Here is a 26366-nt window from a genome sequence, read left to right as displayed (position 1 = left end):
TAATTGAGAATTAAGGTATTTTCCATACACAATTCACATAATCATCCAGTGCCTCTACTCAGTTCCTAGGGATTGGAATTCCACAGCACTGCCGTTTCACTTCATCTTACTGTTCATCTTATTTTATTGGAATGATTATAAAGAGCCTCATTGCTTTCTGAAACAAAAACAAAAATAAAAATACATGGAAAAACTCAGCAAGTCTGACAGCATCTGCGGAGAGGAATACAGTTAACATTTCGAGTCCGTATGACTCTTCAACAGAACGAAGGAAAAATAGAAGAGAGGTGAAATATAAGCTGGTTTAAGGGGGGTTGGGACAGGTAGAGCTGGATAGAGGGCCAGTGGTAGGCGGAGATTGTCAAAAGATGTCATAGACAAAAGGACAAAGAGGTGTTGACGGTGGTGCTATTAACTAAGAAATGTGCTAATCATTGCTTTCTGATTGATTGATCAGCAACTAATGAAGTTACATAACCTGGGGAGAAAATTGATCTCAATTTGAGCAGGTGTAGCAGAGAAATGTTCATTTGGGACCTTGCATCAGGACTAGGATAATCACTGATGGTCCACGAGTGGTGTCAAGCATGTAAAAAATCTAAATGACAGGCAAAACTCTGACTACTGTGCCAACATGCTCCAGACTACTAATAAACAGTACCAGATGTGGAGCAACAAAAGTGGTTATCTCACAATAATTAATTGTGTTTTCTAGTACACATTATGGAAGAAAGAAACAGGGGAAAGGGGAAAATGGAGAGGGTTAGAATGGGGGGAACAAAGTTATGGTTAAGAAGACAATTTTGAAGAGATTTTGAAAGCAGGGAAGTTGGTTGAGTATCTAGCTGAAGAGATTTGAATCAATGGTGCATGAAGAGGATGAAAGAAGGAAAATTGGCTAATAGAGCATTAGAGGCAATTGAGATGTTGACTGTGCAGTTTAGGGTTTCATGGGTGGAGAGGTACACCAGCCAATGTTAAAGGAGTGGAAGAAGAAATCGTAGTAACAGAGCAGATGTGGTAAGGAATCTGAGCTGACGGTTGAACGTACAACACAATTTCACCACAAATACCCACCCCCCACTCTTCACAAATTCTGTTTGCAACCACAAGGGAAGTCACAAAGACAGCCAGTGGAGGAAATAGAAAATCAGTAAATGTAATGTAAGAACAATCATAAGAACATAACATAAGAAGATAAGAAGTAGGAGCAGCAGTGGGCCATTCAGCCCTTCAAGCCTGCTCCTACATTCAATGAGATCGTGGCTGATCTTCTACTTCAATACCATTTTCCTGCACTATCCTCGTATACCTTGATATTTTTAATATGTAGAAATCTTTGCAGTTTTAATCATATAAAACATGCTGTTGGGATAGCAGACTGCATTTTACCTTTAACCTTTCTTTATGAGATGCCTGAAATGGAAAACATCACATTCGTTAACATTGGCAATCCTAACATTGATTAGCATAAAATCTACCTGAGTGAATGTGTGTGTGTGTGTATGTCTGTGCCTTAATACATATCTCCATTACCTCACAATCTATTCATTATCCACGTGTGAGCCTTTACAGTGAAAGCAGTAGGCTGCTTGACAGACTGATTATGCTATCTGAGGTTTGTTTCTGTGCATTTTAATGGATCTCAATACTAAGTTGCCTGACCCTGCCTTCCCCGATATTACCAGATATCATGATGCCCAATACTTCGACTCTCTGCCCTCCATTATTCAAAATTTCCCTTCCAGTCTTCTTGTACATCATTATCTCTTTCTCTGGACTTACCCTCCACCTCTAGATCTTTATTTAATTCATTCATGGGATGTGAACATATTGCCCATCCCTAAATACCCTTGAGAAGATAGTAGTGAACCATATTCTTGAACAGGAACGGTCCATGTGGTGTAGGTACATCCACAGTGCTGTTAGGGGTAAAGTTCCAGGATTTTAACCCAACGGCAGTGAAGGAATGGCGATATATTTCGAAGTCAGAATAGTGAGTGACTTGGGGGGGAACATGCAGATGATGGTGTTCCCATGCTTCTTCTGCCCTTGTCTTCTTCGATGTAGATGTTGTGGGTTTGGAAAGTGCTGCCAAAGTAACCTTGGCAAGTTGCTGCAGTGAATCTTGTAAATGGTATACATTACTGCCACTGTGCTCCAGTGGTGGAGGGAGTGAATGATTAAAGTGGTTGATGTGTGTCAATCAAGATTTGTCCTGGATGGTGTTTAGCTTCTAGAGTGTGATTGGAGCTGCATTCTCTAGGCAAGTGTAGAGTATTCCATCATGTTCCTGACTTGTGCGTTGTTGATAGTGGACAAACTTTGAGGAGCCAGGACTTAAGTTATTCACTGCAGAATTTGGGGGTAGCCAACATCTTCCATGATTGTTATTCTATGCCTCTTACTCATTTTATATTTCTACTCTATCTTCCCTTCCATTAGGCAATGACAAACCACCACGGACAAAAACTGCCAAGAAAACAGCTCAGGATGAATCATCAGCAAACAATGAGCCAAGGACCTGCCTTCAGACAGAGCACACACATGAATGAATGAAGTATGAGGTACTTCCCTTTCACTATTAACTGGTTAATAGTATATACCCCTATTAATGATATCTATTCCTTCCTATCTTTTGTCTAAGTCCATATTGATTCTGTTTTTATTTTCATGTTAACTACATCAATTAGAGCGGTAGGAGCAGGAGTAGGCCATACACTCCCTCAATATGATCATGGCTGATCTGATCTTGCCTCAACTCCCCTTTCCTGCCTGTTTGGCATAACCCTTGACTCCCCTACATTTCAAAAATCTGTTTATCTCATCCTTGAATATATTCAATGACTCAGCCTCCACAACTCTCTGGACTGGAGAATTCCAAAGATTCACTGCTCTCTAAGGGGAGGTGATGGCATAGTGCTATTGCCGCTGGACTAATAATCCAGAAACCCAGGGTAATGCTCTGGGGACCCAGGCTCAAATCCTGCCATGGTAGATGGTGGAATTTGAATTCAATAATTAAATTAATAATTAAACTAGAATTAAAAGCCTAATGATGACCATGAAACCATCTGGTTCATAAATGCCCTTTGGGAGGGAAATGTGCTGTCCTTACCTGGTCTGGCCTACATGTGACTCCAGACGCACAGCAATGCCCTCTGAATGCACTCAGCTGTATCAAACTGTGACAAAGCCTTAAAAAAGGAATGGAACCGGATGCATCACACAGCATCAACCTAGGCACTGGAAATAATAACGGCAAACTCAGCCCTGTCGACCCTGCGATGTCCTCCTTACTAACGTCTGGGCACTAGTGCCAAAATTGGGAGAGCTGTCTCATAGACTATGTCAAACGACAGCCTGACATAGTCATCCTCACGGAATCATATCTTACAGCTAATGTCCTGGACACCACCATCACCATCCCTGGGTATGTCCTGTACCACTGGCCGGACAGATACAGCAGAGGTGGCAGCACAGTGGTGGGGAGGGAGTCTGGACCCTGAAGACTCATGGCATCAGGTCAAACATGGGCAAGGAAACCACCTGCTGACTACCACGCACCACCCTCCCTCAGCTGATGAATCAGTGCTCCTCCATATTGAACATTAGTTGGAGAAGAGCACTGAAGGTGGCAAGGACGCAGAATGTACTCTGGGTGGGGATTTCAATGTCCATCCCAAAGAGTGGCTCGGTAGCATCACTGCTGGCCGAGTCCTAAAGGACACAGCTGCTAGACTGAGTCTGTGGCTGGTGATGAGGGAACCAACTTGACCTCAACCTCACCAATCTGCCTGCTGCAGATGCATCTGTCCATGACAGTAACCATAGGAGTGACCACAGCACAGTCATTGTGGAGACGAAGTCCTGACTTCAAATTGAGGATACCCTCCATTGTGTGGTGTGGCACTACCACCGGGCTAAATGGGATAGATTTTGAACCAATCTCACAATTCAAGACTGGGCACCCATGAGGTGCTGTGCGCCATCAGCAGCAGCAGAATTGTACTCGAACACAATCTATAACCTCATGGCCTGGCATACCCTACACTCTACCATTACCATCAAGCCAGGGGAATCAACCCTGCTTCAATGAAGAATGCAGGAGGGCATGCCAGGAGCAGCACCAGGCATACCTAAAAATGAGGTGTCAGCCTGGTGAAGCTACAACACTGGACTACTTGCGTGCCAAACAGCATAAGCAGCAAGCAATAGACAGGGCTAAGTGATCCCGCCAACCAACAAATCAGATCCAAGCTCTGCAGTCTCATAGACTCATAGACTGATAGATGTCTACAGCACAGAAGGAGGCTATTCGGCCCATCGTGTCAACACCAGTCAACAAAGATCTGATTACACTAACCCCAATTTCCAGCGCTTGGCCCATAGCCCTGGAGGCTATGGCAACGCAAATGAATATCTAAATACTTCTTAAATGTTATGCAAGTTTCTGACTCAACCACCCTTTCAGGCAGTAAATTCCAGACTTCCACCACTACTCAACTCCCCTCTTAGCCTTCTACCTCTTACCTTAAATCTTTGCCCCCTGAATTTTGGTGGACAATTTACTAATGGAAAAAGTGTCTTCCCACATACCCTATCTATGCCCTTCATAATCTTATACACCTCTATCAGGTCCCCTCTCGACCTTTGTTGCTTCAAGAAAAGCAACCCTAGCCTACTCAATCTTTCCTCATAGCTCAGACCCTCCAGCTCAGGCAGCATCCTGGTAAATCTCCTCTGTACCCTCTCCAGTGCAATCACATCCTTCCTATAATGTGGTGACCAGAACTGCAAGCAGTATTCCAGTTGTGGCCTAACCAGTGTTTTATACAGCTCCAGCATAAACTCCCTGCTCTTGTATTCAGTGCCTAGACTAATAAAGGCAAGTATCCCATATGCTTTCTTAACCACCTTATCTACCTGTCCTGCTACCTTCAGGGATCTATGGATATGCACACTAAGGTCACTCTGAACTTCGGTACTTTCCAGGGTCCTACCATTCATAGTGTAATCATTGCCTTGCTAGCCCTTCCCAAATGCATTACCTCACACTTTTCTGGGTTGAATTCCATTTGCCACTGCTCTGTCCACTTGACCAGTCCTGCCACATCCAGTCGTGAATTTTGGTGGACAATTAACAATTCACTGGAGGAGGATGCTCCACAAATATTCCCATCCTCAATGATGGGGGAGACCAGCACATCAGTGCAAAAGATAAGGCTGAAGCATTTTCAAAAATCTTCAGCCAGAAATGCTTAGTGGATGATCCATCTCTGCCTCCTGCGGAGGTCCCCAGCATCACAGATGCCAGTTTTCAGCCAATTCAATTCATTCCATGTGATATCAAGAAAGGCTGAAGGCACTGGATACTGCAAAGACCCTGACAATATTCCGACAATAGTACTGAAGACTTGTGCTCCAAAACCTGCTGCACCCCTAGCTAAGCTGTTCCAGTACAGCTATAACACTGGCATCTACCCGGCTATATGGAAAATTACCTAGGTATGTCCTGTACACAAAAAGCAACACAAATCCAACCTGGCCAATTACTGCCCCATAAGTCTACTCTCAATCATCAGTAACGTAATGGAAGGGGTCGTCAATAATAATGGAAGGGGTCATCAACGGTGCTGTCAAGCGGCACTTGCTAAGCAATAACCTGCTCACTAAAGCCCAGTTTGGACTCTGCCAGGGCCACTCAGCTGCTGACCTCATTACAGCCTTGGTTCAAACATGGTGAGGTGAGAGTGACTGCCCTTGACATCAAGGCAGCATTTGACCGAGTGCAGAATCAAGGAACTCTAGCAAAACTGGAGTCCATGGGAATCGGGGAAAACTCTCCACTGACTAGAGTCATACCTAGCACAAAGGAAGATCATTGCGGTTGTTGGGGGTCAGTCATCTCAGTTCCAGGACATCATCACAGGAGTTCCTCAGGGTAGTGTCCTTGGCCCAACCATTTCAACTGCTTCATCAATGCCCTTCCTTCTATCATAAGGTCAGAAGTGGGGATGTTTGCTGATGATTGCACAATGTTCCGCACCATTTGCGACTCCTCAGATACTGAAATAGTCCATGTGCAAATGCAGCAAGAACTGGACAATATCCAGACTTGGGCCGACAAGTGGCAAGTAACATTCATGCCACACAAATGCCAGGTAATGACCATCTCCAACAAAAGACAATCTAACCATTGCCCCTTGACATTCAATGGCACTACCATCACTGAATCCCCCACTATCAACATCCTGTGGGTTACCATTGTCCAGAAACTGAATTGGACTAGCCATCTAAATACAATGGCAACAAAAGCAGGTGAGAGGCTAGGAATCCTGTGACGAGTAACTCACTTCCTGACTCCCCAAAGCCTGTCCACCATCTACAAGGCACAAGTCAGGATTGTGATGGAATACTCTCCACTTGCCTGGATGAGTGCAGTTCCCACAACACTCAAGAAGCTTGACACTGTCCAAGACAAAGCAGCCCACTTGATTAGCACCACATCCACAAACATCTCCGCCCCCCCCCCCCCAACCCCGGGTTCTGTTACAGGGAGGAATGGAAATAAAGGCAGTCAGTTAAAAAAGATGAGATTTGTAGACTCTCTTTTCCAAAATGCATTGAAATAGTTTCCAACTGTCCACTCCACCACTGACGCACAGTAGCAGCAGTGTGTACCATCTACAAGATGCACTGCAGGGATTCACAAAGGCTCCTTAGACAGCACCTTCCAAAACCACTACCACTACCATCTAAAAGGACAAAAGCAGCAGATAGATGGGAACACCACCACCTGGAAGTTCCCCTCCAAGTCACTCACTATCCTGACTTGGAAAATATATCGCAATTCCTTCACTGAACTGGGTCAAAATCCCTTCCCAACAGCACTGTGGGTGTACCTACACCACATGAACAGCCTCGGTTCAATAAGGCATCTCACTATCACCACCTCAAGGGCAATTAGAGACGGGCAATAAATGCTGTCGCAGCCAGCGAAAGCCCTTGAATGAACAAAAAAATGAATTCCTGCTCATCTCAGTTTTAATTGGGCGGTTAAGCCATATTTCGGTTGTCATTGCTACATCTGGCTGCTCACTATGAATTATTGCCTCTGCTCCCCACACCCCTTTTATTCCGATGCTGTGCAGCTAATTTAAATTGATTTTCTTGAGATTTGGTTATTTTTACTCGCCGCCCCGCCACTTTACCAATTTACAGTTCTAGCCACAGCCCTACAATGTTCTTTCCGCTAGGACACTGGTAAATCCAATAGTTAATACTCTTGGCTAAATCGTAGACCGGTGGAGGTGTAATAGCAAAGGACTGTAGAGGAAGTCTGAGTGGTTGAATAAGTACAGATGACAATTGTTCTATTATTTCACAAGTCTGCTTGATATGAACGTCCAGCAAAACAGTTCGTTGAACAATCATCGTTTTTCCAGACTCGGCTACATCCGCATCATTGCAAGGAAACCGAATTCGAGAGGGTCAAATGCAGGAAGCTTCAACTGGGGAAAAAAAAATCTCGTCTGGTTTTCCACCCTTTGACTTACAGATGTTAAGGGTCTCTAACAAGTGTGTGCTCTGTAAGTAAGGTGAAAACATTGCTTCAACAATTACCTACCTCCCCGTTGCTCCGTTAGTGGCTCATATCGAATCTGTTTAACCTAAACGATTCGACGCATTTGTGATTCAAGCGAAACGCAAATAATAGCGAGCTGCAGAATATAAAAAGGAAAAAAACCTCAAAATGCTGGAAGCCCCTGAACATTCGCCGAAGTGTAACCCTCTCTCCAAAAAGCCCTCACAACCTGCCTTCTTCTTACTGATGCTGACTTATCTGTGTACTTCAATTATTTTCTGTTTTCACTATACAATCTACAAGCATTGCTTGGTACACCTGAAATGTTGTAAAACTTCAAGGACATCGGATCTCATTGCCGAAATACAATGTGGGCAGTTGGAAACTAATTTCAATGCATTTTGGAAAAGAGAGTCTGCAAATCTCATCTTTTTAACTGACTGCCGTTATTTCCATTCCCCCCTGTAACAGAACCCGGAGGGGAGATAAAACTCACCAATCATGTAAACGATCCAGCTGCCAAATATAAAACACCGCCCCCCCACCCAGCTACCACCCCCCAAACACCACCGCGGTTCATTCGCAGGTTTCACCACCAGCCCGTATTGAAAGGGAGCTGTTCGGCCGCTCGGAATGGCTTTCAGCAAAAAGTTCCACTGGATTTTCATAACGTGGGTTTGCTGTAACCTGAATGTCAGCCGCTCACAGCAAGCTGAAAGCGTGAAGCAAAGGAAACCGTTTTTTGAACGGCTCAGACGGCTGGAGGAGCAGGTGAGTCCGAAAAACACACCTGGCTGCAGACTTTGCCGCGGCCGGACTTGTTTTGGTCAGCTGGCGGGGGTCGCTCTGCACCTCGGCAATGGCAAATGGATTCATTTCAGATTTGCTCCATTCGATATTTTGAACGTGTGGGTTGACCGGGGCCATTCTCCCCCAGTCAATCGCTGGCAAGGGACAGAAACGGAATTGCTTTCATAATGGAATTTCAACCATATTCTGATCAATTGGTCTAAGACCACGTTTTCTCTATTTAAAAAAAATATATTTACGGTAGTGTTTGGTGAAATTTCCTTTTACTGTGTATCTCTCCAATTTTATTCCCACAGTTTCGGCGATTTCAAGAACTTAGCTTGACACGGTTACAAATCATTTCGGAGAACTTCAATATTTCTTCGAATGTAGCCACACGACTTCAATCGCTGACAGAGCAGCACAACAACATCACTGCCACCATGTACAGATTCCGTACTACTGCAGAAAATGACATCGGGAGCTTAAAATCGTGGATGAAGAAACTGCAGAAGAAAATCAAGAAAATGGATCTGAAGATGTCGACCTTGGAGAAGATCCTCAGTGAGCGAAGCAAACAAATGTCAAAAGACAAGAAAGAGCAGAACTCGATCGTGTCCAACCTGACCACAGCGATAGAGGGTCAGAGGGATGAAATCCGTTCCTTGGCCGCGGGCAGGAACAAACTACAAAAAGAAATGGAGAGCATTCGCGATGAGGTTAAGGGTCAAGGCGTTAAAATAACCAGCTTTGAGGAGCAGTTGAAAAGTGCCTTGCAGAACGACGCTCTCTCGACGAAGCCTCGTCTAATGCAGTCGGCAGCAGCGCCAGAGCCGCTGGAGCACCGGGCAAGACCGCTTAAGCAGGCGCCCATAGCCAAGCAGCTGGCCTCCAAAAATGAAGGGTCAAGTATGTTTGAATTCCAACAGCAGTCTGAAAAGATGATCAGGCCATTCAACATTTACAAAGCGAAGTTTGATTTGAGCAAAAATTAACCATCCTGAATTAAAACTTAAAAACTCCCTGTTCCTCATTCCTGAGCATTTCTTCAAATTCTTCTTCAGACGTCCGCCTGGGTTAGTTTAATATAATTCCACCCCATAAAATCGAAGCCTTCAAAGATAACAAGTAACAAAATATCTAAAAGTAATTCTGTCCCTGTTCGCGCTGGATCACTTTAAGTATTTAAACCAGGATTTAAAAGACTGCAATGGGGAATGTAGCACAAATGAGGGACTTTTTTTTGAAACATCAACATAATTTGCTAGGGAACATAGCAGCACTGCTGTGTGCATTCCGGGACATTTCGTTTAGGTAACATTAGAATGATTGGATGTTTCATTAAAACTAATACTTTAAGTGCTGACTCTTCAGTATTTTCCCACCCCAACAATTTACCTCAACTCCAACCCCAGAATAGCAGCCCTCTTAAGAAACCGGAGCCCGCAGAATGGCGAAAGGTCAGAGGTCCAGAGCATGTGGCTGCTAAATTACTTCCAGGGAGCATCTAAATTAACTTTCTATAAATGCAGAGGAATGTATATTAATGTCGTTCAACTATTCATGACCAATGTCAGTAAGCAGAGACTAAGATAGTTCAACATGAATAAGTGTAAAGTCATGAAATTTGGTTCGCTTACTAAATGAATGGGAAAGAGATGGGGAAATTTTGGTGAATGCGTTGTTAAAATCACAGGTTCAACGTGCACATGTAGTGAAAAAAACAAAACATGGAAAGTTTTGAAATACCTACTCAAGCCTGTGACTTGTGAGTCGGAAGTGATGTGGATCTTGGTGATGCCCCATCTGGAAAGGCGATGTTCATTGTTGTTCTCGGTATGACAGAAAGTTTATAGATTATTACCTCCAGACGAAACAACAGCTCCAATGCTAATTAATGAATTTAGAAGGGGGGGGGGGGGGGTGGTTGGGGGGCGGTGTGGTGGATTATGAGGGCAGGTTGTCTAAATCGGGACAGACAGAGCAGGATGAGGAGAGACCTGGTCGAGATCATTTAACGAGCTTCGTAGAGTTTAGGTTCAGGACAATTCTTCTGTCGGACACAGGATTTGAGGATTAGGGGACAATTTAAGATAAAGTGTGTCAATAGTAAGTGGAAAATGCTTGCAACCTTCTTAGCAAGAGAGTGACAGATTTTAGAACAGTGGGGCAGTTGAACAGAAAATACTGGGAGCTTGACAAAAAATGTATTATATAGAAATTATAACAGAGAAACCACTTGACCCAACCAATGTGCACCAATGTTGATCCTCCAGTCTAGTAGTCCTAATCCCAAGTGCCTGCCTTATTCCTATTCTTTATTTCCCTCCAACCACCCATCAAAACTATTCCTAACGGTTGACATGGTTGCTGCTTAAATTGTTAGTTCCAGTAGTGTGGTCCTATGCCATAAAAACTCTGCATAAAAACATTTGATAAAGCTATTAGCCATGAAATTACTGAAAGGTCACCACAAAAATATAGGTTTCTAATGGTGTATACATAGGATGACTCAGAATGCACAAAGCATAACAATGCATATAGAGAACTCTCATTCCTGGAATGAAAGAATGATTACAGCTTAGAAGGAGGCCATTTGGCCCATCATGTCCATGCCAGCTCTCTGAAAGAGTAACACAGCTAATCCCAGACCCTTGCTCTTTCTCTATAGCCCTGCAAATGTTTTCTCTTCAGGTTTTTGTCCAATTCCCTGTTGTATAACTTGAGTTCCACAATCTACACACATAGCTGAAGTTGATGTTCTAAAAGAGTAGATATATCAATTTACATGTATCTAATTCCTTTAACATAGTAAAATGTCCCAAGGCACTTTATAAAAACAAACCCATTCATAGATCTGTAGTTTTATATTTCTGAGAATGCATGTTTTTGATATAACAGAAAAACAAGACAGTTTTGGGTGTGCATTGACACCTGAATAGCACCATGTCTTGGTGTCAAAGCCTGTTAGGAGGAAACCTTACACATGAATCTCAATATGTGTAGCCTTAGCCTGATGAAAAGCAGAGTAGACAATCCATAGGATCACCTGGGAACTGTTAAAGGTTTGTATGATTTATTTTCTGTTACAACAGTTTGAATACTCCCACCCATATTTTACTAATGTTAGACATTAGCACCCCAGTAAGCAGAGCTCTATTCATATGGCAAACCTGCAAGCATGTACAGTTCCTCTGTTTCATGACAATCTAGAAAGAAAATAAGATAATACTAGAACTTGAATCCACTGACCATATATTGCACTCTACAAGATACCGGTCTGAGACTGGTACCTTCAGTGCAGTAAGTTGATTTAAGAATCTTTGGTGAAGTCATAGCACCTTACACTGAGCATCTTGTAGCAGATTGTTGTCCAATTGAAAGATTAACATTTGACAATAGTGTAAATAGATTAAATAAATTAAACCAAAATCTCTTAATAAATACAAAGAGAAAAGTTAGATTGTCAAAAACACAAACAAAAATAGCCCTCTTCCTTACACGAACATAATTTTACATTGCATGATGATTGCATATAGTCGAGTTGGATTTAATGGATCTTTATTTCTAAGAATGAATAGAATAAAAGAGAAAATGAATGGTTGTATCTATATTGATGTGATCGATGTTTACTAATACAGATCTTTCTGGCAATTAAGAGTCTCTGAAATTGTTTACAAAATTAAGATCAAAGATGCTGATTTATCAGAGGACCATAAAGGAAGAAATTATAACACAAACAGAGGCTTTTTGGCTTCAGGCTATGACAACTCTTCAGCAAGAGCTATCTATCCTCATTTTATTTCCATGCCCTTTTGCTATATGTCTTTAAATTCTTCCTTCTTAACTTTTAAAAGATTGGTTAAGTATTTATATTATTTTCTCTGTCTCAAGCATTCATGTTATAATAATCTTCCTGTGAAACATTTCTCCAAACCTTCTCATTTGTTCTACTAATAATCCAAATTCTGGGCCCTTGTTACTAATTCACCACTAAAGAAATAAGCTCTGATTATTTACCCTCTCAAAATCTTTCATAATTTTGGAACATCTATTACACACCCCTTAACCTTCCCTATTAGGGTAGAGTCCGCACAACCTACTGATTAAGCAAAGAGTCCCTGATATGTTTTAGGAGACTTCCCAATCTGATTACAAAATGTCAGATTGGGAAGGGACCTCTAAAACACATCAAGGACTCTTCGTTTAATTGGTAAGTTATACACACTCTTATTCCAGCCTTCCTTAGGAGCTTACCTTAGAGTTCTCCATTCTTACAACTCTGATACTACAACAAACCTTCAACCTGCCCATAAACCTTATTCTTAATCTCTTTCCCTCTATTTGCTGCTCTAAAGTGTACTCTCAATATGGGACAGATCCCTTATTATTTATTAACATAGGCAAGACAGACTCTCCCTGAGCACCAACAGCACCAATTAAACCTTCACTTTTGATGGTTGTGATTGTGCTCTTAATTAATAAAGTCACTCTTTTTACTTCTGTATCTATCATGAAAATGTAAATTTATATTTATATGAAATGTATATTTAGTTTCAAGCTTGACCCATATTTGGCAAAGTTCCTGTGTAGTTGATTAAGTTAAGAGATTTAAGGTCTTCAAAACACATTATTTCTGTACCTTTCTTCACAGAAAGCAGGATTTAGTTTAACTTTCTGCAAAGGCTGGAAAAGCCCACAATCTGTTTACACTTAAAATTTAAAATATTATAGATTGCGTAAATAATTCTATTGCATCACGATGGATGATAATATCTGGTATCATGTGCAACAAACTGTGGCATACTTAGTGCTAAGGTACCACAAATAAGGTCTGAAAAGTAAGGACCAACTAATATTTATCACTTAGATGTGCAAATACATTACTTGTAATTCTCACATTTGAATATTAATTTGTTTCTCTTGTTGCAGTCTGCAATGTGAATTCAGTGATGCATTTTCCCAATTCTTCCACTGAGAACTATGCAACCTTTGGCAAAGGCTTTTCAACTGGGCTATCTGAAATGACTATCTGCTCTTGGCTCAGAACCAAGTCAAACTATTTAGGAACTATATTGTCATATGCAACAGAGGATAATGACAACAAATTGGTACTGTACGGCAGAAATACAAGCAAACAAACCACCATACATTTTGTAATTGGAGATCCAGCATTCAGGGAACTTCCTGTGATACCACTGTTAGATGGCCAGTGGCATCACGTTTGCATCATCTGGTCTTCCTTTGAGGGTAAGTACTGGTATTACATAGACAGACATCTGGCAGCAGCTGGTTCCAAATTCCAAAAAGGCTATGAGATTCCAGCTGGTGGAACACTTATAATAGGCCAGGAACAGGATAATATGGGAGGAGGCTTTGATTATACTGAGTCCTTTGTAGGAAATTTGGCTGGATTCACAATCTGGAACCGTGCTTTGACTCCTGGAGAAATCCCAAGCATCACTACAGGAAAGTCATTACCTGGAGGCAGAGTTTTAACTTTCAGTGATGTTTCCAGTCTTAATGGTGCAGTTCAACATCATAATTGTACATGTCTAGAACACTGTTAGTGAAAAAACACATTGGATAGGGGGGACTCATTAAACTCTACTTTGTATTGAGTATTCCGATCATTTTTTTGCAGTCGCTGCATTTTCTATATAACAATTCAGAGCTTTCATATTCATGCCTCAGCAAGCTGCTTTAAAACTCAAGATCACTTTCATACTTGGGCTAAACATCCTGGTTGTATCAGGATTGTAAGCAAGTTATAGAAAGAAAATCTTTGGGAAGAATTAATGGTTACATCCAAATAAGGCCAATGCATTTCTAATAACCTTTATGGAATATAATACAGATGCTTATAAGACCAAGTACAGCATACTGCAATTTTAAAGACTGAAATAGTCTTGCAGAATCTATTTTTGTATAACACACCTAATTCACTCCCTCCACCAATGGCACACCATGGATGCAACAAGATACACTGCAGCAACTCACCAAGACTTCTCCAAAAGCATCTCCAAAACATGTGAACTTTACCACTTAGAAGGACAAAGGCAGCAAGTGCATAGAAACACTACCACTGGCAAACCACATACCATCCTGACCTGGAAATAAATCATCATTCCTTCATTGTCGCTGGGTCAAAAACCTGGAAATCGTTAGCTAACAGCACAGTGGATGTACTTACAGCACATAGACTGCAATGGTTAAAGTTGGCAGCTCACCACCTTCTCAAGTGCAATTAGGGATGGGCAATAAGTGCTGGCCTTGACAGTGATGCCTACACCCTGTGAGTGATTTAAAATTATAAACTTCAGGGTATCCTACTAATTGGAATGCTAATGATTAAATTTTGTTCTGTGCTTTAGAGCTTTCATATTATGATCTATAGTTTCCTATGAAGGCAAAATTCCTACTGAAGCGATGTATTAATCTTGTTTGTGCCTTCTATTTTTGTAGAATGTTTTACTCATAAAGTGATTTGATATCAAACAACTGCTAACTGTGTCAAAGTTTTTTATTAATGCCATTATTCCGACCAAGTTAAAATGTTTGAAATTGGGCCGTGCCCTAAAAGGCAGCTAAGTCAAAAAGCTCCTGATGATTATAGTACAAGGGTCATTGAAGGGACAATGACGATTATCATGAGGCCATTGCAAAAGCAACATGTTGTATCAGAACCTTATCTTGTGCAATGTTTTGGTCTAACTACATCTTTAATACTGTTTCAAACTTTGGTCCATTCACGAGGTATCAACGCCCTGGAAAAGGTTTAGAGGATTGATTGGTTTTTTACTTAAGGGCTCTTTGTTATCAAGACAGGCATAGATAGCTGGGTAATTACTGTTAAAAAAAATGTAATTGCCAAGGGTTTATGATTCAGTTCTCTTAAATTTTGGAAGGATTGGATTTTGTCCATGTGGATAAGTTATTTGAGCTAGATGAGCAGGGGAGAATAAAGAGAATAACAGAAATTGATGGAAATAATCGGCAGATATGATAACAACTGTGGAGAGAGAATCAGAGTTAACATTTCAGATCGATACCTTTTATCAATTCTGGCAGAATGATGGAACATGCTTGAGGGGCTGAATGGCTCATTCCTGTTCCTATGTTCCAATTCCCTACCCACATCAATAAGAAAGTAAGGAGTAGCAGCTGAAGTAGGCCATTTGGTCCTTCAAGCCAGCTTGGCAATTCAACACAATCATGGCTGATCTCCTACTTCAACTCCACTTCCTGAAGCTATCTCCAAATCACTTAATTTGCTTAGTATCCAAAATTCTGCTGATCTCTGTCTTGAATATAATATGTTATTTCTGAATCCATGTTCTCTCATTTTTGTTGAAATATTGTTGAACTTTATTGAATGCCTCCTGGTAGGCCATATAAATAATATCCGTTGACACTCCCTTATCTAGCACATTAGTTAACTCTTCAAAACATTCCACTAAGGTTCCAGTTAATCCACTTAATATTATTTCTTCTCAGAGTTAGTTTCATTCATTTTTGTTCTTCTATATGCAAATATTCAATATTACAAAAATCCATTGATTAATCTTTGAAATATATACATTTAAGTTATTTAAATTGTATCTCAGCAACCTATGAATAATCGGATCAATAAAAATGTTAAGTATAATTCAGTTTGAATTAAAGAGAAACTAATTCAAAATTCATGAATAAATTACAGTGATGAATGCAAGAAAATGTTGCTGACATTAGCCAAAGTTAATTTATATATTGGATACCATACTTGTTTCTATTCATCTGAAACACACCAGTGAGAAAGCAAATGGCGGTGTATTGACAGAGATAAACTGCAAGTGGCGATGGATTTGCTGGAACCACTTTACATTGCTGGTGTATCACACAGAACATGGCACTTGTATTTTCTGGGATTGTATCAGACATTTTCTCTATAGTGCCGGAAGCATGTACAGAACTGATCAAGAACATTATTGGTACCTGATGTTTCTATTGCCAATTATCATACATGTAAATACCATTTCAAATATGAAGGTGAATAAACAGTCAATAGCCATCTAACTTGTGAGTTTTAGCAATGCAGAAAAAGCAGCTGGAAAAGGTATTGAATTGTGTTGTACACTTTTTTTGAATGTGGAATAGATTTATTTTAATTCAATGAGCCAGACAAGGAACTGAGTTTAGATATTTGCAGATAGTTCTTAAACTTCACCTGGGGACATTTGAACTCTGGCACATATGAAGGAAGAGTAGCATACTTATGGCTCAATCCTCCACCTTCAAGGTCGTAATACTTTTTCTGTCTGCTTGGTTAATTTTTTTATTTATACGACAAAATAAACTTGCGTTTACGTAGCACTTTTAACATATCAGACATCTGAAGTGCTTTCGCTAAGGATAATCAGGCACAAATGGATGCCAAAGAACAGCAACATCAGGAAATATGACCAAACTCTTGCTCAAAGTATTAGGTTTTGAGGAGGATCTTGACGGCACAGAGAGGTGAAGCAATTACGGTGGGAATTCCACATGTTTCAAGGCATGGCTGCCAAGACAGGCTGGGTTGGAGGCAAAGGCAGAGTCAAGGGAACAGAGACTTGATGGGGAGTTCACATTGTAGGGCTGCAGTAGGTTACATAGATAAGTACAGGGAGGGGTGAGATCATGAAGTAACTTAAACATGAGGATTAATTAGGGGAGTTCAGCCACTGTATTCATGACAGCAAGGATAGGGATAATGGATGAGCAGGACCTGGTGAGGGATGGCTGCTTAGAGCAGAGTTCTGGATGGATTGAAGTTTACATATGGTGGAGATTGCAAGGCCAGCCAAAAAATAAAGATTGGAATAATCGAGTCTGTGTGTAACATAGGCATGGATTTAGGTTTCAGTGGCAGGTGGGCTGAGTCAGGGCTGAGGCAGGCAGTCTTTGTGATGGAGAGTATGAGAGGTCAGAAGTTGATCTCATATTTGAATAAGATATAGAGATTATGAACAGTATGGTTAAGCAATAGTTAAGTAAGTGCTGCACTATCAGAGATACTGTTTATTAGATAATACATCAAACTGAGATTCCTTCTGCCCTGTCAGATGGGCATAGGATTCCATGGAAGAATTGAAGGAACATCCAATATCACCCGATATCACTAAAACAGATTACCTAGTCATTCATCTCATTGTTATTCACGGGACCTTGTTAAGTGCAAAGTGGCTTCCATACTTTCCTACATTACAACAGTAAGTATATTTAATTCACTATGAAATACTTTGGGATATCTTGAGGTTATAGATGATAGTATACAAAGCAAGGTTTTATTTTTTTCAAATGTTGAAGTAATAGTTTTGAAATGATTAAATAATTAAATTTCACTGTCCAAATGTCTCTTAAACTTTCTCTAGGGCTCCATGGAAGTGCAACTATATCCAGCAGGAGATCTCTAACCTCAAAACATAGAATTCTGATAACAATAGAAGTACTCCTGTAATCTTGAAGAATTTGGAATAACAAAGATCTCTTTGTGCGATTATTTGTTCACGTTGTCATACTGATATATTTTCCATGGGCTGGATGAAGAGACCTTCTCCTCATGGGCATTTTTAGGAAAACCTGTCATCTTTCCACACATTCTCAGAACTGAATTCTGTCAATATTTGATCCTTAATCATTAAACAGTGTTAATTAATTTTAAGCAAAGTTCACACCTTTCACAATATATGATAAAATGAATGTTAATGTTCTGAACTGCTCTACATTTAAGTGTTTGGCAAAGAATCTTTAATGTATTCCGTTCCTATACATTAGTATCACATATCTCAATGCAATCTGAAAATGCTAGCAGACAAATATAAAAGCCGTCATGAGCAGACCACCCACCACCACCCGACCCCTGACCAACTGAACTGCCCTCTGGACCAACTGACACACCCCTGACCAACTGTTCCCTCCATACCCCATGCCCACCCCCCAATCCTACCCATTTACCGTACAAACTTACTTTATCCCTGGCTTCTCAAACTAGCTGTACCTTAAAATTTGTGCCGTAAAAAAGAGGGCTTGGCTTCTTTACCTTCGACACTGCTGCCCTTGACACAAGGCCTTGGGAACCTGCTGTACTAGACAGTTCTCACCTGGCCTGAGTCGGAAGGCCAGGTGAGAAAGGAGCAGCTAGATTTTAAGGTAACAAACTAAGAGCAGAGTGGCAGGCTAACTCTTGATTGCCACTCCATGGAAGTTCAGGGCCAAAGAATAGATACAGATGAGGAAAACCAATACAATTACAAGTTGAAAGCATTTCAGTCTCTTTGGTAGCAGGCCTGTAGTTTCTTAGCTGAATCGATGCTGCAGATGGAGTGTAAGTTGGGCAAAAGCAAAGGATTCTCAGCAAGCTGCAAATATTCTTGCAGTTGAATTGCCAGTAGGTCAGCTCTCAAGTGAACTTGTAGGTGGAACAGATTGAGGGTAAATTCATTATGTATTCTTGGATGACAGCCCAGAAATCCATTATCCTGTTGAAACACCTTGACAGGTTTAGGTCTCTGATCTGTGCTGTCAATTTCACAATGTTTATTTATGTAAGATAAAGAGGTTAAAAGTCCTTACACTTTCTGATACAATTATTGATACTTTAAAAGGTCTGGATGATTGACACTTTTATTGCCCTGTAATAAAAAGTAGTTTTTTTAAGAAAGTGGAAAGTGTGTGAATGGGTATGGGATCATCATAGCTTGGCATGGAGGGCCAAGAGGGGCTATATGGGTTATTTAGGGGCATACTTTGGCATGGAGGCATGAGGAGTCAGAGAGATTGGGGGGTATACCTTGGCATAGAGAGAATGAGGGACCATAGGGGTTGTTTGGGGCACATAGCTTGGCATGGGAGGCATCAGGGCCAAATGGGGGTGGTTAGGGGCATGAGATGGCATGGATGGGGCATGGGAAATGTGTAGGGGGTGAGCCTCTCCTGAGGCTGGTGGACTGAGCTGGGAAATTTCCAGATGCCTTGAGGATGAGAATCTAGCCTTTATTGTCTGCGTCTGTGTGCTGACCACATTCACCTTCCAGCTCTCCTGATTGTAGCTCTCCATTATGTCTGCCAGCCACATGACATCTGCATGTTAACGTCCTGTTGGTTCTGCTTCCAGGTCGAGGGTCATCAAGAAAACTACAATCGATCCCTTTATAATTGGTACAAATTCCTAAAAGTCCTTTGAAACATACTTAAAAACAATTACATATTCTACAGACCTTTTAAAGAAATTAAAAAATTTCCCACAGTACTGCTTCAAAGGCCACCACACTTTCCCCTTGGAAATAAGAAAACTTTACCATAGTAAATCTTTATTTACAACAGTGCTTGAATGACAGCAAGTTCTTCTCATCCTAAAACCTTTAACAACTAACATATTACATGCTACACATTTAACAACAAAGAAACATCATGGGACGTAACTTCCAACTGGGGGGCTGGTCTGCAGGAATTAGAAGAAATAAATGTACACTTACCTGGTCTTGAAAATTACGCTGACCCTTCCTTTCACCGGAGCTTTTTGGGGCCTGCAACGAAAGATACCTCGCAGGCTCCGGCGAAGTGCAGCTGTGGCGGATTCAAGGAGGCCTTGCCCCCCTTTTTATGGCACTTGCTGCCGTAAAGCAGGTAAGTTTAAAGGGCCGAGGAAATTGAGAGGCCAGGGAGAAGGTAAGTGTCTAAGTTAAGTGGATAGGATTTGTGGGGTGGGGGTGTCTGGGGGCACTTCTGGGGTGGAGTATCAGGGGAGTCAGTCGGAGGTCCAGTGTTGGGGGGGGGGGGTCAGAAGTGCATGAGGAGTGGGGGGGGTGGTGGGATTGTCAAAAATCTGTGGGGAGTTGGAGGGTCTGAGGTCTGGGGGGGCGGTGGGGCGGTGGGGGGGGGGGTTCTGATGTTGGGGGGTTATCGTTGGGGGATCTGAGGTCAGGGGGTAGGTTGGAAGGAGGTCCAAGGGGGTCAGAAGCCTGGGGTGAGCGGGCAGGGTCTGAGGTCCCATTTGGGGGGGTAGGTCTGAGGTCCAGGGGGTTTCTGGGGGTCTCTGAGGGCTGGGGATTGGGGGGGTCGGAGGTCAGGGGGGGAATTGGAGGTTGGGCGGGTGAGGGGTGTGAGATGTTGGGGGCTGTCTGATGTCGGGGGTTGGGGGGGGTGTTGTTGGGGCGGGGGTTGGAGGGATCGGGAATGGTGGAGCAGTTCGGGGGTGTGGGGTGAGTCCCATGGGGGTGGTCAGGGGCGTGGGCAGTGCCCCATGGGGGCGCAGTCGTGAATGTGGCAGTCATTCCGTGGGGTTGGTCTGGGTCTTTACAGTAATTACCCAGAAGCTAGAAGAGGTTTTAATTCTAACTTTTTCTGAGCGATTGGTGTAACTCTGACAGACCCATCCAAAGTTTGTGAGTTAAATCGCATTTTTGGATGGTTCCCAGCACAGCAAAAGTGTCCAGAGCAAGTGTGCACTTCTGGGCAATTGCCATACAAACTCTTGCCTGGGAACTTCTAAGATAAATTCCACATCACATCTTTGGGATACCCCACAAATCTGATGCTGGGGAGCTCGGAAGTTACAGCCCCATATTTACAAAACAAGCTTCATTCCAAACTTGCAGCATTTTACAATCTTATAAAACCCTGTCTTTAAGACATTAGGTGGAATTTTCCGTGCTCGCTTGCAGCAGATAGGATAGGTCGCTCACATCTGCTGCTTACTGCAGGACCTGGTGCCAAGGGGACATGGAGAGCATCCACTGCCAATGGCTGTGAAAGTGACAGCGGTGCTCAATTTCTATGCCATTGTCTCCTTTCAGGGCTCCACAGGTGACCTTTGTGGGATCTCACAAGGCGCACATTCACAAATGTATCCATGAGGTCATGGATGCCATCTTCTCAAGGACACACAACTTTGTGCATTTCACCCAGGACCGTGACAACCAGGATGCAAGGGCCATTGGATTATTCCGGATCTTGGGATTCCCACAGGTGCAGGGTTCAATTGACTGCACTCATGTGGCACTCAGGTCTCCTTCACTACGCACGGTGGACTACATCAACTGCTAAGGATGAATGTGCAGCTGGTATGCGACCACCAGAGACACATCCTCCAGATATGGGCTTGGCTTCTGGAGAGTGTACACGAAGCTTACATCTTCAGTTGGTCACAGGTCCCTGGAGTCTTCCAGGGTCCACAGAGGCTGCAGGGTTGGCTCCTCAGGGACAAGGGCTACCTGCAGAGGTCATGGCTGATGACACCTGTGCAGTGCCCTCAGACTGCAGTAGAGTGACGCTATACTGAGGCTCATGCTGCAACTCGCAACTTGGTGGAGCAGCCCATCGGGATGCTGAAGATGAGGTTCCGGTGCCTGGACTGGTCTGGTGGAGCCCGGCAATACAGTCTGCAGAGGGTGTCACGCATCGTCGTCATCTGCTGTGCCCTTTACTACCTGGCGATGAAACAGGGAGATGAGCTGGCTGAGGGGGAGATGGAGGAGCTGCACGTCTCCTCCAATGAGGTGGATGCCAATGGGGATGAGGCTGAGGAGGTCCTCAGAGGCAATGATGACGGGGATGAGGCCCTTACACTGGTTAGATGAGGCAGGCATGCTCGGGCTGCCCTCCTAACTGTTAGATTTGTGAAGAATGATGATGACAACATGCAGTGAGGTGACCCTATAGATCCACACTGCATTTGTGAACATTTGACTCCAATCCGGCTTATGGCAGCACAAATACCCTCTGAAAGAATGCTCCTGTCATGGAGACGCAGTAGAGGCCCTAATAGTCACTCAGTTGCAGGAGGATGATGATGACATGCAGTGAGGACACTCCACATATCTTTACATAACCTCTGAGGATATCTGACTCCTGTCTGGCCAAGGGCAGCTCGCTTGTGCTCCATGATCAGGGTCATATCACAGAGATGCAGCCATGAAACATTAGAAGCAACTGATGCTCTGTCTGCCTTCAGCACCTGAGCCCTTCTGGAGCTGGAGCACAGCATCAGTGGTCACAGATGCTGAAGAGATGGGGGCCAGCGCCCCCTTAAAAGATGCTGAGAGCACACAGAGAGTATGAGAGAACTCTGTGGTGCCTGCCCACTACATTCTGGCAGCAATGACCAGCACTGCCAAGGTGCAGGCATCAGTAATATTTCCAGGGAGTGTGAGGCTGGACCATCACTTTGGTCTGAAGGCTGCACAAAGCAGGGATTTCCCAGGTGACACCTGCCTTTATCTTGTGCAGAAAGGTTTCACATCTGAGTGACACGAACACTGCTCATCAGAACAAGGAGCCATAGGCATGGAGACATTCTTGGGAGTTTATTGACAATAATGAAAAGTATGTACAAGTGATTAACACCCATGCCCAGGCTGTGTAACTAATTCTCCTTAACTTTCCAAACCCTGCTTATATGGCTTGTTGCTCCCTGGAAATCCAGAGGGGAGGTGGAGGCAGGCTGCTGACTGCGACGCCCTGTCTGTGATGACTTTGGCGAGCGTTCGTTGGAGGGCCGAGACTTGGAGGGCCCTGGCCTGCTTTTGGGATCCTGCTGTGTGGCAGTGGCACCCTCCTCGGCCTGTGGAGCTGGAGTTGCTGAGGTCATAGGAAGAAGGGAGTCGGATTGGCCAGAAACTCTCGGAGGCATCTGGGTGGATGGGCCTGGAGCATGTACCTGCTGATCCTCCTCCCTATGGGTGCCTGGGGCCTCAGGCTGACTCCTTGAGGAGCAGGGGAAGCTGGAGTGAGATCGAGCAGCCCAGCACCCAGAGGCATGACACAGTTGGGGGCCAACTATGGCATCAGTGATGGAGTTGAGCCTGTGCAGCAGTGCAGAAGCGAAGGCCTGGACCAAGGTCTCCTTGACGGCTGCCATCCTACCAGTGTTGACCTCGGTGCGTTGGCGCTACCACCTCAGTCTGAAGGACATCATGCCTTGCAATCTGAGGAGTGCAGCGGTCATCCCTTCCCGATGTTCTCAAGTTTGCCTTTGCAGCTCCAGCAACCGTGACATGACCGAGTCCAGATTCTTGTCATCGGACTTGGACTCAGCAAATTTCTGGCCTTCAGCAGTTCTCTGAATGCCAGGGATCTGGGAAGTCCCTGCTGCTGCCTACTGTGGATCAGAGTGCGCAGTGTGCTCACCGGATTGTGGTCCCGAGGCTACTCTAAAGCAAGGCCCCACTGAGGTGTGTTTCTGCATTGGTGGAGGGACTTCAGGGAGGATGCCTTCAGATTCATCTCCAGAGGTTTCTTCGGGGGCATGATTGGAGGCCCTGGGTCATGGACTCTGTTGGCTGTTTGGCAGATGTGCCTGCGAAGGCAATGGGAGATAATTAGTGCATGGCAGTTACCTGTAAAAGAGGACACATCACTTACGGCATGGCTGTCTGATGGATGTTGCACCACTGGATCCTCACTTGGCAGTGCAGCGCCGACCTCACCATCAGCACAGGCCAGTCCAGATTGTGGCTGGTCAGCTGGATGGATCTGTTTTCAAAGTCCATGAAGACATTGATTTTGGGCATTCCACCACCGGTCTGTGACCTCTCCCTCTTGTTGTGTGCCAAATGTCCTGCATGGATAGAGATGGAGAAAGAGTAAGCAAGACGCCTGCCAGGCCAGATGATAAGCATGCTCGGCCAGTGTGGGTGGTGCATGGTGCCATAGATGTGATGAGGACACGGTCCGCAGGGCAGATGAAGGTGTGTGTGAGAGAGTGAATGATGATGTCCCTTGAACTAGCAGTGAGTGAAATCTCCATGGATGTGTGATGGGGTTTGTGAGTGTGTGAGTTGAGAGTGATGATAAGAGTGACTTACCCTGGTGGAACGGAGGATTTATTCATCCTCTTGCGGCACTGGGTGTCTGTCCTCTTCTGAAGGCCGTTGGCGCTGACCACTGCTGCCACCACCTCCCAAGCTGGATTGGTCACATTGCTGCCCATCCTGTGGCCAGATGTACAGGACGTTCTGATGGACCTCCATGTCATCCAGCAGTCGCTCGAGGGACCCGTTGTTGAAGTGGGGGACTGTGGTCTTATTTCCTTTGCTGGCCATGTCTTCCCTACAGCAGTGATGAGCTGGAAGAAATGAGCGCTGTGCTTGTGGCTGGACTTTAAACATGGCGCCCGGCATGATGAAGCGGCGGATGAATGAGAGCCCCGCCTCCATGGAAACGGCATGTTTCCTAGGAATACATAAATAATGGGCGAGTTTGGGATGATATGGCATGAAAACCCGCTATCATGGCTAGTTGGTAATACATCGTTTGCATTTAATGCAAATCTGGGAAAATTCCGCCCATTGTTACCATCGCTTGATCTTTAAACCCTCAACAGGGAATCCACAATCACATTGTTTTAACTGGCAACGTGTAAAATTTTTAATGCAAATGGCTGCAGCATCAAACGCCATCAAAATAGCCTTAGGTTCTTGGTTCTGGACTTCTATAGGAACAACAATGGGTGTCCTGTATAGACTAGAGCCTTTTTGCACTCTTCATGTTGCTTTTCTAATACCTGTATCAGACTTTGTACAGTCAGGAGCCTGGATTAGCATTCGTCCAAAGGTTTTTCAATTTGTTTAGTCTGTGTAACTTTGCCAAGAGCAACAGTGCTGACTGATGGCAAACTATCTGGCTTTTGGGTTGTGGCAGCTGTGAATTGGAATCCAAGAAGTAATGCCCTGTCATAGCACTTTCTACCCTCTGGATTCAACAATTTCCTTTGTTCTCTTTTAGAGCCAGACATTAAATTGTCACCAGTAAAGCTTTCTTTTTTCCAAGAGGGAAGTGTGATGACCTTTGACCCTGAAGCAGAACAGTAAGGAAAATTTGTAATGGCCCTTAAATTTGGAGCTTCCCAACATCGGATTTGGGGAGGGGGGGGTACCCCAAAGATGCCCTGGGGAATGCTTCTGGGAATATCCCAGGTAAGGCTTTGTATGGCAATTGCCCAGAATTGCACACTTCCTCTGGACAATTACGCTGTGCTGGGAACCATCCGAAAATTTAGTTTAATCATAAATTTTGGATGGTTCTGTCAGGGCTTCAAGCAGCGCTGGTGAATGGAAGTGGCAACGTGATTTTCAAGTCCCGGTAAGTAGGTATTTATTTCTTCTAATTTCTGCAGGCCAGCACTTGGAAGTTATGGCCCAATATCTTTAAAAGGTCTGTGAATCTGTAATTGTTGTTAAAAATGTTTAAGAAAGACTTTTAAGAGTTTGTGTCAACTGTAAAGGGATCAATTATAATTTTTTTGGATAATAGGAAACAGAGATCCATGATTTTGCTTTTAAAAACAGTTTCCAAACCATTCTGTTCATGTTTTAACTCCTGGTTTCCATTTTCTTCCATGTTTCCATGTCTTTTCTAATGTCAAGGCTTTGAAAAAAAAGTTTCAGCCAGCCAAACATCCAAATTGTTCTTCACAACAATTGAATTCACCTTATCCTGCTTAAATTCAGCATTATTTTTGTCTTTAAGTTCTTCTTTACGATTTAACCCTTTGGTTTTCTTTTCCAGGAGATGCAGGTTTAACACCACCTCCTTTTGTGCAGGCAGTTTATTATTCTGTTAGGTAAAATCCATTTTTGCTGTTTTAAGAACTTCATTATGGTTATGTCAATATTAGCTAAAAAGCTTGATACTCCTTTTTATTTATAGTTCATAAATTGTCTTAGTTTCTTTTTGCTTTTTGTCTTGCAATACATTCAAGCTTTGTCTAATTCCTTTCTAGCAAGAGTGATTGCCTCTTCATTTTGAAGTTTTAACATATGCTAAAGATCACATATCCTTCCTCGCAGCTCCAGAGTGTCAGCACTGGATTCAACTTTTCCATCCTCCTTCATAGCATGTTTTCTCTCTGTTTCATCATTAGCTTTGAGCACTTTTGACATCTGCTTTGCCTCATCTTGATCTTACTTCTTCTGCATTTTTAATTCAGACGATTTTAACTCATCTCCAACAACCATTAACTTTTCCTTTT

The 26366-nt window shown here is 43.2% G+C and overlaps 1 protein-coding gene across 1 annotated transcript; it reads left to right on the top strand.

The window, feature by feature from the left end:
* The first annotated feature begins 8221 nt into the window (after positions 1-8221).
* Positions 8222-13947, top strand: LOC121288364 (pentraxin-4). The gene is made up of 3 exons (XM_041206918.1): positions 8222-8359; positions 8695-9286; positions 13310-13947. The coding sequence occupies exons 1-3, from the start codon at positions 8222-8224 to the stop codon at positions 13945-13947; spliced, it is 1368 nt and encodes a 455-aa protein (XP_041062852.1).
* Positions 13948-26366: the final 12419 nt, after the last annotated feature.

This window comes from Carcharodon carcharias, chromosome 15 (assembly GCF_017639515.1).
Source record: "Carcharodon carcharias isolate sCarCar2 chromosome 15, sCarCar2.pri, whole genome shotgun sequence".
Lineage (NCBI taxonomy): Eukaryota > Metazoa > Chordata > Chondrichthyes > Lamniformes > Lamnidae > Carcharodon > Carcharodon carcharias.
The sequence above is the reverse complement of the archived record's forward strand: the minus strand, read 5'-3'. Positions and strand labels throughout refer to the sequence as shown.

What these genes read in the sequence shown, in the direction of transcription:
- LOC121288364 (XM_041206918.1), top strand. Translation starts at nt 8,222, where the DNA reads ATGGCTTTCAGCAAAAAGTTCCACTGGATTTTCATAACGTGGGTTTGC. An exon ending in TCAGACGGCTGGAGGAGCAG is followed by an intron (nt 8,360 to 8,694) that starts GTGAGTCCGAAA and finishes TTATTCCCACAG; the next exon opens with TTTCGGCGATTTCAAGAACT. An exon ending in CTCCAAAAATGAAGGGTCAA is followed by an intron (nt 9,287 to 13,309) that starts GTATGTTTGAAT and finishes CTCTTGTTGCAG; the next exon opens with TCTGCAATGTGAATTCAGTG.